The sequence below is a fragment of the Fringilla coelebs genome (assembly GCF_963513975.1).
Source record: "Fringilla coelebs genome assembly, chromosome: 8".
In the NCBI taxonomy this organism is placed as follows: Eukaryota; Metazoa; Chordata; class Aves; order Passeriformes; family Fringillidae; genus Fringilla; species Fringilla coelebs.
In genome coordinates, this window is record NC_140066.1 from 19,215,234 (window position 1) to 19,227,871 (window position 12,638).

General features: G+C 40.9%; 2 protein-coding genes across 2 annotated transcripts in view; one reads left to right on the plus strand and one right to left on the minus strand.

Annotated features, from left to right (window-relative positions):
* The window catches only part of WDFY4 (WDFY family member 4), a gene marked incomplete at its 5' end in the record, with an annotated part of 123,276 nt that overhangs the window by 80,269 nt on the left and 30,369 nt on the right, over nucleotides 1–12,638 (plus strand). Inside the window, 2 exons of the mRNA XM_084210746.1 lie at nucleotides 656–741; nucleotides 2,075–2,137. Of these exons, the coding sequence (XP_084066872.1) occupies nucleotides 656–741; nucleotides 2,075–2,137 (149 nt within the window). The remainder of the gene's footprint in view (nucleotides 1–655; nucleotides 742–2,074; nucleotides 2,138–12,638) is intronic.
* On the minus strand, nucleotides 4,111–4,941 carry LRRC18 (leucine rich repeat containing 18; the record flags this gene model as incomplete). Its single annotated transcript, XM_084210867.1, has 1 exon — nucleotides 4,111–4,941. The coding sequence occupies one exon, from the start codon at nucleotides 4,939–4,941 to the stop codon at nucleotides 4,111–4,113; it is 831 nt and encodes a 276-aa protein (XP_084066993.1).

A 12,638-nucleotide genomic window follows, 5' to 3' on the forward strand; every position in this document is an offset into this window, starting at 1 on the left:
TTATTTATAGTTTTACTTGAATGACTTGGGGGGAAAAAGGACCTCTCACTAAGTAAATAAAAGGGTTATATTCAAACGCTCAGCAAAACAAAGTATAGAGACATTTTGTAGATGGGGAAAAGGGAGTGAAGTTTTCTTTCTACTTCAGTTCCTCAAAGTTTTGGTGCAAAATGTCATAAACTCCTCTTTCTCCTTTGGTGCTTCTAGTCAGGAGAAACTATTTGCCAGTTCTGTTGAGCTCTGTCTTAATTTAACAAGCAGCATGGTTGCTTTCTAAAAGAAACTCTTATTTAGAATCTGTGTTATCTTTATCACCTAGTTGGAACTTAATGCTACTATTGTCGTATTAATCACACTGAGATTTCACAATGAAAATGTTTCAGAAGCAAAAGGAAAAGGTGAGTGATGGAACCAACATCTGAAATTTGGTTTTGCTTCAAAGCAGTGTTTGAACTGCTAGTCACCTTGTAGGACCATCCCTACAGTTGAAGAAATTTAGAATGTTGGACATATTTTGCTTTAGTTCTGCACATTTGTCAAAAAAAGTCAAAGTCTTTTTTTTTAAAGCTCTGAAGAATTGGACAGGCCATGATGGACCCTTTGCAGAACTAGGCTTTGGTCTGCAGCTCCTCACACTAAATATTTACCTTTCCAGGAGATCGCCTTGGAAATATTCTTCAAAAATGGCTACTCCAAATTTCTTGTCTTCCATGACAGTGACCGAAATAAGATATTTAAAAGGTAATGACTAGCTCACAATCATGTGGGAATGTTCCTGGTGCTGCTTGGTAAACCACTTTTATTTATCCTGGTGTCAGGTGTCTGTGTAGTGTTGCTGCAGGAGCGTTATTTTCCAGTTTTTCCTTGAGTTTTAATGGCTTACACTTTAGTTGTGAAATTTTCCTTTTGCTGATCTGCGGACTGTAAGGAGCATTACATAGCCATTGACTTATCCAGGGATCTAATGTGTAGGACTTTTCTAGCACCCAGTGATATTGTGTGTCCCTTCATCCCAGGAGATTTTGACTGGAGCTGTTTTCCTTCCTGCCACTGAGATGAGAGGCACCTCTACCTCACCTCACCTCACAGTACTGGGTGAAAGAAGGTTTCTTCAACCCTCATAGTATCACTAGATTCTTTAGGAATAACATATTTTTGTCTTTCCAACTTTATCTTTGTAGAGTTAACTTTTAACAATGGCATTTAAAAAAAAAAATCCTTATGTGCTTGTCTTGTTTAATGGAACTTGAATGTAAGACTATGAAGTGATTAATTTGCACTTTGTTTTCTTGCATGTTATTGTCTGCTGCAGTTCTGGCCATTAGATCAGGACTGCATTCACTGGCCTCTACACAGGAAAATCCACTTCAGTACTAGTGCTTCCTGTACTAAATTCTGCAGTCTGAACTAAGCATTGGTACTGTTAATTTCTAAAGGATCATAGGAATTCCTTCTGCTCCTGAAATCTCTGAACAACCCCTATTGCAGCATTGCATTAAAAAGTCAGTGCAGATTTATCTCTTCTTCCTTTCCAAACAGGCTGCATAGTGAGGCCACTTAGAATCACCAGGATCTGCCCCAGCACCAGCTGTCTCTGACATCTTTGCTGTCTTTGAGTTCTGGCAAGAATCTCTTGGGGGAATCTTTCAAAGGCAGTTCAAGACAAGGTTTTGATCCTCAGCTGAAGCTCACCAAAACTGTGCATTTCAAGGGAATAGTTTGTCTGTTATCATAAACCCCAGCAAATGTAAATACGAATGGCTGAGATGAGGGTTGGTGCTTCTTTCAGCCATTTCTGCTAAATAAATGTCTGAATGGGTTCTTATCCTCTGACCCATAACTGTGTGTGTAAATTCAAAGTCCTTTTGGGGAAAGAAACTCCTCTTATCCAGCCCATAGCAACTCCTTAATATTAGATGTATGCTTTTGCCTGTTGTCTTATAGCTTTGTCCTAGGTTAGAGTCTCAGGGCAATGCCTGAAGAAAATTGTGAGGACAAAGCAGTTATATAGATATGTAATGTGTTCTAATAACCATTTGCATAACTATAATGTGACCTTTCATATCTCCCATAGATTCTGTTCTTTCCAACCTGCTTTGAAGTCGAAGGGGATAACAGAAGAATCCCTAAACATAAGGTAAAACATAGGAAACATTGGATAATTGTAATGAGTGCAATTATGCGACCAAGTTGAACCTTTAAAAAGCATATGAAAACATACCTATTTGTATCTATCCTTCTAAGGATTCAAAGGTGTTACTAGGACTTCAAAAAGCATTCTAGCATACTTCATCACAGTCTGAAGACGAGTGTCAAAAGCTGACTGTGTATAGATGATTAATAATTATCTCCTTTGTATCACTTTATTGATAGACTCTATACAAATGGTTACTGTGGAAAGAGATAGTGAGGTGAGGACAGAGACAATCCATAGTGCTTTTTCATAACAACCTCTTCATTGTTGCTCAGGGCAGACAGTGATGTACATATGGATGTTTTGGTATGTTGTATTAGCTGCACAGAAGAGATTCTAACTTATCCCTCAGATTTATTGTTGCAGGAAAAAAATTTTCTCCTAGTGGGAGGTGCTTGAGAGAATGTTTTATGCATTCCATGAGTTAGAGAAACTTTTCTCAGTTTAGGTATCTGAGGAGCACAGCCCTAAGGGTCTAATTGGAGTCCTCTGAAATGATTGCTGGGGCTGGAATTGTGTTGAGACCTGAGGTGTGCATTGCCCCTGAGTTGTTGCAGCCTGTCAGCTATACCCATTTTAATTTACAGTCTACGTGTTGCAAATCATTACCTATCTTGTAAGTGAGCACTTTCAGCACTGAAAGTGCTTTCACTTTTATCACCTGCCTAAAAGTATCAGTGCAATGTGGAACCAGCTCCAGCTAGAGCCTAACCTAAGCCAGAGGTGATGGTTGGCTGTGGAGCATGACATCTGTTCTGTGTAAAGAGCAACTTGCTCTAGGATTTCCTTTCCCCCTGCTTGCTGGGAGCTCAAAGGTGTGAATGTCTTGAGATAAGATGCATTAGAACTTAAAAAAATTTGGGCATTAACTGGGCTGGTTGTTATTGGAAGAAACACTTGACTCATGGTTACTCATAGAGTTGGAGACAGGCTGCATGCCTAGGTCTAAAGTAGCCTGTCCTGAACTCCAGTAAGGCTCTGCCTTTAGTTTTTTCCACTGGCTGAGAGAAGCCCCTGCACAACTTATTCACTCTGGAAATGTAAGCGGCCTTTGGCAAAGCTTTGGCTGGACCGTGTCAGAGCATGAACTGAAATAAAATAAATGTAACATTTATTATAATCTCTGCCTAAGTATTGAAGCCAGAAAAGTTGTGTTAAAGTGGAAAGTTAGAGAAAATTACCTCAGTAGGTGTGCTTCCCTTTACCAGTCAGAGCCAATGGACTGAGGACTTGATGAGTTTACTCTTCTCATGTTTGAATTGTGGAGCTGTTTCAGAGTTAGAACATTTCAAAAGCAGCATTTGGGGCTTCTTCCCCATCTAAGGGCAAACTTCCACATCTTTGCAGCTTTTCCTGCCATACCTGAGACAAGGAGGCAGGCCAGATTAAATTCTTTGCCCAGACACACTATTAATAATTGCACAGTTGAAGCATGGAAAGAAGAAATTACTAGTTTTGAGCATCATATGACATTGAGGTAATAGAATTTCTGGGAAATCCCTTATCAGTTTTTCCACCTAGTCCGTAGGAAATACGCAGGAGTTGCCAGGCTCTACTGTAGTCGGTATTTACTGAGACTAGTTCAACTGTGTCTCACCCTATGAAAATGAGCATAAATAATATTTGGGGCTTAATGGTGGGAATGGATTTACTAGAAAAACCTATTGTTTAAAACATCCCTTCACTGGACACTGCACACACAAAAGACCCAAAAAGTCCAAACATGGAGAACATGAGGTAGGGACAGGCCCAGATGTAAATAGCCTTTTCCAAATACACATCTGGTTTAGTTGTTCTGGTTTTCATTCTAGAGACCACAGATATCTGCTTCTAAAACCAAGCTGATCTTTAAAGAGCAGAACTGCAGGAAAACGGAGGAGGAGGGAAGTTAGATTTTTATTTGCTTGGGATGGACTTCATGGATCTTCATCTTCATGGTCTTCAGTAGAGTCCACTGGTGCATTTTCAGGATCCTCATCTTTTATTCTCCATTCTTCTTGGTTATCGATTGCAGTAGAATTGGGTGTAGTGAGTGCAGTGAAATTTGGCTTCTCTGAGGGGCCAGGTGACATTTCCTCTAACTTGTGCAGCTCGTCCCTCTCACCCTGACACATCTGCAGGCAGGAATTGCACAGATCTTTCTTTTCTACCAAGTAAAGCGATTCTATGCGTTTAATGGTGTCAATTGGCTCTTCTTCCTTTGCAAATTCCGGTAAAGGGTTTCTTTTTACATTCATTCTCTCAATCTTGGGGAGCTTTTTCACACTCTTTGGGATGATGGTCAAGGAGTTGTCAAAGAGACCTAGCTCAATAAGTTCCTTCAGGGATCCAAGAGTGGTGGGAATGCTCTCAAGACAGTTTAAGCCAAGGTTGAGAGTGCGCAGGCCCCTGAGAAGGCACAACTCTTCTGGTAGACCTTTTGTGGTCAGCTTGTTGTTGCATAAATTCAGGAAAGTAAGGCTGCGAAGTGTGCCTATTTCTGGAGGCAGCTCATCAATCTGGTTACTATGCAGGTCCAGCCATATCAGATTCTGGAACTTCTCAATAGTGTTTGGAATCTTTCTTAACATGTTTCTGCTCAAATCAATTTCCTCCACATCAGCCAGCTCCAGAAGGCACTTGGGGAAGACGGCAATGCCCATTTTGCTTAACTCAAGACGGCGCCTTCCGTTAAAAAGTACCCGCATTGAATTTTTGGCCACTTTCAAGGTGATCCTTTTCCCTTGTGGACCTTTTCCCTTGGGCATCTTTCTGATGACAAACAGACACACCAGACCCTGTGGATAAAATGTGAGAACTCCAATAAAGCCTTTGAAAGCCATGGCTGTTAATCACACAGTTATATGTTAATATTACTGCTAGACTTTTCTGGAGTTGGTTTTCTTTGAGAACTTTTCAACAATCTCTGGAAATCTGCAACTCTTAAAATTCTTCTTTGAAGTATTTTCAGTAGGTGAAATTCTAATAATTTATAATATTATTTCATTGCAATGTGACATATATGCTACATTACAGGGTGAAATTACAAGTGGGATAAATTTGCTGTCTTTCATTCCTAAAAACTGGTTTGAGCTTAGGATATAATGAAACTGAATGAAATGTTATTATCCATCAGCTAATTGAGGACTAGAGAAAAAAATGTTGTGGGTCTCAACACAGTCCTTAGAGACTGCATGAAAAGAATCTATCCAAAATTGTCTCATTCTGCTAGATCAACAGTTGCCATGTCCACAGGCCTGGCATTTGCTAACAGGTTGGTTAAATTTCTTGTGTAATGGACTTGAGATTTGGGCTCTGGATGTTATTGAGAGATTAAAAGTTTAAAGGAAATTAAGAATTTTTTTTTGACCAGGATTCAGGAACATGGTGGGCTCCCAGACTTGCCAGAATGATTGGCAATTCGTACATCACCTACAGGGCAAAATGCAGCAGGGATTGATGTCAGTGCTGCTTAATGCCATGGTAAACCAGGCCTTGCTAAGTGTCTCCTCCTCTGGATACTCTAACCTTGTTATTTTGTTGATGCTGTGGGATAGAGGGTCTCCCACTGCAAATGTGCCCTGCCCACAGAAAAATGCATATAGGTGTAGGAGTCAGACTTTTGACTCCTACTGATGCTCAGCATGTGTTACATGCTTCCTGGAATGAGGCCTCTAAGAGTATAGTCCACTTACTCTCAGGTTTGGTGGACTCTTTCTAATCAAAGGTCATCAAAGACAGCTGCTAATTCAGCTGGTGGCAGAGGAAATAGGCTGATTCCCTGGAAATGGATGACAATGTCCCTCCCAGTGAGTTTAGAGGGGAGCACAGGTTACAGCGGAGTAATCTCAGGTCTGGGTGCTCTGGCATTTAATTCTGAAGAGTCAAATTGCAGCTTTGATGAATGATTGTTTAGGACAAAATATAGATTTGTCGACAATACATGTCCCTATTAGAGAGACTGCGCTACAAACCCTTCAGGCTTTTTGGCTACTCATTAATCATGTGTGAATACATGAAGGGGAAGCTCAAGCTACAACTAAGGCATTTCAGCTTCTTTTCAATTACATGCCATAGCCCAAATAATGCAAAAGCATTAACCCAGCTACCACCCACTCTCCCAAGAGCTCTGTAATGAGGCAGATGCTTCAGAATATACTGGAAGCAGCACAGTGGATTCAGTCTTGCCCTGAGGGTGAGTTCCAAAATAGGTTTTTTGTTATTTTATATGAAAATATTCACAGTTAAATGTTTGTGTGTCACTCCCATGTTTCTGTCTCTCATGAGTGCTTACAGAACCATATTACCAAGGGGCAATGTCAGTGCTGTTCTATCTATTTGTTGATTGGTAACTAAAGCCAAGTACTCTACGGTGTAAATAAGTGCTCTTTTCACCTTTGTTGATGTTAGTGTAAATAATTTCCCCAGGGGTGAGTTGAAAGTTCTGGAGATCAAAACAGCAGGGTTTTCTAATCACAGCTCACTCATTTTAAGGATTTTATGCAATATTCTTGTTGGCAATTCTGTGAAGATAAAGTTGAGCAGTGTGGGGAATGCCAGGGCCCTACTGCTGACACAGGACACCTGCATCAGCAGGTGAGTCCTTTCTGGTGCACAGAGGGGGGGTGACTACCATGCTTCAGGACAAGATCTATAGGGGAGCTTTCTTATGTGCTGGCAGAATGGAAAGAGACTTTCTGCTTCCTGTAATTGACATGAACCAGGTGACCTTTGGGTCTGACTTTTTCTTTCTTTGAATTTTGTGTTGGATGAGTTGACCAAGACATTGAGTGTTTTTTGGTAAATGAGGCATCTCAAACAAGTATGCCTTTAAAAAATAAATGGCGGCCTCAAGGAAAAGCATGTAATTTTTTTTTCCTAATTTCAAAATGATAATTTCTTTTAAAATGCTTTTTAAAAAACACATTTAAATCTTAGAAAACATTGTATTCCGTTCCTAAAAATATTTTCTATTACTTTTCATTTAAAATCCAAGAGGGGGACATAGAGCCAAAATATTTTTTTTTCCTATTTTACCATTAAAATGCCATCTAGGCAAAGAATCATTCAGCTCTGGTGCCTGGTCCCGGCGCCGAGGTCCCTCTGCGCTGTGCTCGCCTGGCAGCACTAGAGGGAGCCTGGCGTACAGGGCTGAGCGCTGGAGCCTTGGCAGAACCAGCAATGCACTTCAGTCTGATGGGTTTGAGTATTTCTCTGTCAATAACCCTTTCTAAGCTGTTACAAAGTTTGAACCTGGACCTTTAAAGTTTTAAAGAAGTCCAAATAAACAGATCGGTGTGATTTTTCTCAAGACTGATCTCTTTGTAAGATGCGCTGCATAATGTGCAGGCTCCAAAGAGTTTCTTCCCACAGCCTACTTTAGCCAGATTTTTTTTACATCCAACAGTGAACCTCTCAGACGCACTGATCAAGTCCCTGAGGAGTGCTCACTCTAAGTGCTGTTTAGTTCTGGTTAAAAGTTGGAGCCATATTTCAAACTTAGAAAAATATTTGAAATTCCAAAACTAGGGATTAGTACTGGAAGACTGCAGAAACATTTCAGTGTGCTTGAGCACTTGAAGAGGATGAATAGCTCTCCTGCCTCTGCATGCTTGTAAACTAATTATGAGTGTTTTACAGGGCTGTAGCTGGAGATAATGGAGCTTACTTAGCCATGTCTCATTATCTTTGGCTCTGTGCAAGAGGGCCCTAGTCCTGTAGCCACTGATATTAAAAATTCAGGAATCACAGGAGTCCTCCTTGCTTAAATGTTAATTATGCCTGTTCAATCACTCACAGTGCATCTCCTGGAATGGCAGAGGGGGAGAGGTATGTGTGCTGCCCTACTACCTAAGAAATGGTGATAAGACTTTCCACCTGTTTTCTCTAAACCTGCATCCCACTGCTGGGTTCACCCTCTGAGTTGTTGGCAAGCCTTTTCCTTGGGTGGAGGGTGCTGTATTTCTGTGATAAGTCTCACTAAAATGGATCTTGACTAGAAAACCCTTTCCCTTTCTATCCACACTTGTTAGAATCTTTGGCCTGGATGGGCTTTTGAATGCCCAGAGCTTTAGGAGTGTTTTACAGGCCCAGAGTTTAGAGGATGATCTGATACAGAAATTAATAGAAAATATGCGTCAAGGACATTATGCTGTCTGTGGTGCTCAGTTTTACTGGGAGCTGCAGGGATAGAACAGACCTGAGCATCAGTATTAAGACTGTCAGTGTCTCTCTGAGGCAAGGAAGGATTGGGGATTATTCCTTATCTGCACTTAAGCACTTGCACAGGGGTCAGTCATGACCCATTGTATCTTAAGCCTGCCCTAAGAAGATGATCTGATCCTAAAAGACTGCATATTTGGACCCTGAATATCTCCTTTTCCTTTCCCAGCCCAGGCAGGAGCAGAACTCCTTGGTGCTTCAAGGGCCTCCTTCTCTGTCGTTCTGCCTGTTATTTTCTTCTAGAGTTGGTCCTTCCTAGTTCACTGCACCCAAAGCTGCACAGGACCATCTTGAGCCCATTTTGATCTGCTCTGTGCGAAATTTCCTCCTGGAATTCTGCCTGCTGCAGAGCAGGCCTGGCAAGCCCAGCAGAGCTCCACATTCCCTCTGTGGCAGGAAGGCTGTGAGGTGACATGTGCTAATTCACCCTTGGAATAGGTGATGCTACCATCTATAATGAAATAGGTGATACTACCTATTTCACTATAGATGAATAGGTGATGCTACCATCTATAGTGAAACCCTTGCATGCAGAGCTTCAAACCAGCATTCGTACAGTAAATGATTTTGCATGAAGCCAAAGTGTTCCACTTCCCGGCTCACAAGCCTGTTACACTTCTCATTGTTGGATGTGATCTGTTGTGGAAGAGATTAATTCATTGACTGTCTTAAACGCAGCCCTAAACAGGCAGGTTTAGACTAAATTCCACCAGGAGTAAATAGTTTGAGAAAAGTTTCCTTTCTTAATATTCTTATTTTCCAGATGACTTCAGGGCTGCCGTACTATCACACAGTGCAAAGTCACTTGCAAAACCAAGGCCCACAAAGAATAAGCAAAAACATTGTTTCATCTTAACAATTCTGCCGGGCTGCCCCCTGCATATGATCTTACCGGCTAAGTAGCTCAAAAGGCCCAGAGGCTGAGTTGAAGATGTCACAAGCTGTTCAGTTTTTCTCAGTAGTGTGGGCTGTTACTATGTGGTTGTCCTCTGTCTGCTCTTCTTTGAATAATGCATTGGTGTTTCAGTCAGTAAATAAAGCCATGAGCACGAAACACAGGGCAGTTTCCTTTGCGCAGTCCTGTGGATTCCGAATGGTGCTTCCCTGATGGAAACTGGCAGCTCTTCAGGCTTGTGTGAGCATACCGGTGAGGAGTGGCTAAGAAGGGGTTCCCCCAGCCCCAGGGTCCTGCTGTTCGGTGTTATTTCTGCAGCTTATGAAACTTGTGTCACCAAGCAACAGGAGTGCTACACCCTTGGAGATCATTAGCATAATGGTTGGTTCCAGAACGCAAGCTAGAGCTGGATGGAAAAGAACTGAACGGCATGCAGGGCCTGGAAATGTTGTATTTAAAATTATGCCAAAATAAAAAGCATCTGGAGCTCATTAGGTGGTGTTAGTCAGCTTCTAACATTGCCTTAACTGTCCATTTTAGTCACTTGACTGTTTAATTTTACTTGGCTGTGGCAGAGTAAGAGATACTTGTCTGAGTGTGTTAAAACTCATGATGTTTGTGGTATCATCCTTACCACGTGCCAGATGGGTAAGATGTGGACACAGGAGGGAAGGCTCATTCACTGGTGCAGCAGAGAGCACTTGAGCTGCAATTTATCTGTTCATATGTATCTATCTGTCACATCTATCTGCCATATCTATCAGTGACCCTTCAAAAGGGCACTTGGTATAATGACTTCCATCTGGAGCATGTGAATTTATTAAAATTTCTCCCTATGACTGAGGTTATCAAGCTCAAGCTTTTAGTGACTGATCACAGTAATTTCAAAATAATATCTGAAAGAAATCCTTCCATGGATGAGAAGCATCTGAGTGTTTTGTTTAGGTATTATTTACAGGAGATACAACATTGAGGCCTCTCTTGCTGATAATAGGACCAAGATATTATTGGCATAAAGAAGCTGATGATGTTAATGTACTTGTCTGGTTCCAGGGTTGGAGATTGTATTCTGCTCACCTAAACAAATTAACTGGATTTACTTGATGTGTTTCTTCATGACCTGAAGTATGCCTGAGTGCAGCATCTCCACAGTGGAAATGTCATCCCTTTGGTTTAAGCAGTGTGAATGCACATGGTAAAAGCAGTGTTCCATAAATGAGGGAGATTCCTTTCTCTCCCCCTCCAGCCCTTTCAGGACACCCTGCTTCAAGGAGCCCTACTTGAATATGGTGCTTATTTTTTATTTTGAATTATATCTCAGCTCTTTAGCACAGATTAAGCATAACCAGAAGGTGGACTGATACAGTTAAACAAGGAAGATGCTGTACCTTTAAAATAATCTAACCTAGCACTCTTCTAAGTTTGAGACGGGTTATATCACAAGGGAAAGTTGGTATTCCTTTTCAAGTTTTCTTTCCTCTGTTAATAGTATGACTTAAACCTAAGTTGTGGCTTGCCAAAAAGGAGGTTTTCCTTACAATATCTTTGGTAATTGCAAAGATTTTTAAAGAAAAGTTGGTTTAGGAGAGCCTTGGCACAGTTTTTTAGACTGTAGTCTGGGGATGGAAGAAAAAAAAAAGAAAAGGCAGAAATCTAAGAGTCTATTAAATTTATTAGAATTTTCACATTAATTTTAGTAAGGGCAAAATCTTATCCTTTGAGACTATCTCATCTGCAATGAGTCTCCAAATGGGTTGAGGTCCACCTGTCGTTAGCAAATGGCACACTGGCTATCACAAGGGTGAGATCATAGTCTGATGTTAATGGAAGAGGGATTAATAAATCACATATCGAGTAAAGTATAGTAAAGTAAAGTAAAATGATGATCCAAAGGTGGATCATCATTAGTACACATTGTGTTTACATTCTGCCATGGCTGGTGTCCTACAAATACCTTATAAATTAAGATATAAATAGATCTGTAGGTGCTTCTCTTGAGTTCCTATAATTTCACTCCCTCTAGAACTGTTGTTATTTATATTTATAAAGCACTTCAGTTTCTTTTACAAACCAGCCTTTGATTATTTATTTATTTTTAAGTTCACTTACTGCAGTTGGGTAGCTGACCTTCATCTACACTGAGCTTTTGCTGTGCTGTGAGAGGTGTCGGCTGGAAAAATGCTAATTGACTATCAAGGAGAAGCTTGGAATAGGCTTTAACTGCCTGTAATGCAATTCTTGTTTCAAGACCCTGAGTCCACAGAGGAGAATGGAGAATTTCAGACCTCTGGGGAATTAGAGGGAGCATCCTCTGAGACCCAGAAGGATGGATTTTACAGGGGAGAGAGTACATTTAGCCTGGTTTATTTTCATGACATGGTGAACTTGTCAACCTCTTTGAGTTATGTAGTGGCTCCCAAAGTCAGCAGAGAGAATTATTTTGACCCTTGTATGGTCTTATTAGCTGTTTAAGGCTTGTGATGAGTAAAGCAAGTGTGTCACTAGGGGGTCATGGCACCCACAAATCAACATACGTATATTTGCATAACATCCACACAAGACTGGCCCAGTTTAGTCCTGTGTGAAGCATTTTATATATGCTCTCCCTTGCTCTCTAAGTCAGCCAGAAATCCAAAATAAACCTGGATGCTTTTAGTGAGCAAGTCCGCCCCTGTGGAAAGGGAAGAACCTAACTTGATCACTCTGTAACAAACAGCCTAATCCAACCACACTTCAAATAATGCCAGGAATCCTGATCCTGTTACATCCCTTTAAGATACCCTCTCTGAGTTCCAAATGTGTCTTGGAGGCCTTACAAAGGCGGCTGGGGCAGCGCTCTGTGAAATGTACATAGAGTGTGAGAGGACTTTATTTTAAAGGGTAAGTGGTCATGATACTGCTTTTGTACTTTGGAGTTCCCACATTCATGAGCCGTAGGTTGCTCAAACTGGGGGTGCAACACAACTGCTCAATAGAATGTCTTCTGATTTACACTGTGTTAATTGTATATGCTAGTCTTTTTTGGACAAAGAGTGAAGATCATATTTATCTGTACTGGACAAGAACTCTACACATTTGTGTGTACTCGTTTCCAGAAACACAGCCTATCATTATTAGGTTTCATATGCTTAGCAGGAGACTTAAGCAAAGATTAGGAATTGTAGACCATGTGCTAGAATTCATCCTGGCTTTCATGTTTATGCATTCAAAACCCTTCTCTCAGACATACACTTTTCTCTAAGCAAAGAATAAAATAACGTGTAAACCATAGTGGTTTTCCTTTATGTACACTATTAAATGGTCAATGATTGAATAAGCAGTAAAATTATTCATAAGCATGAGAGGTGG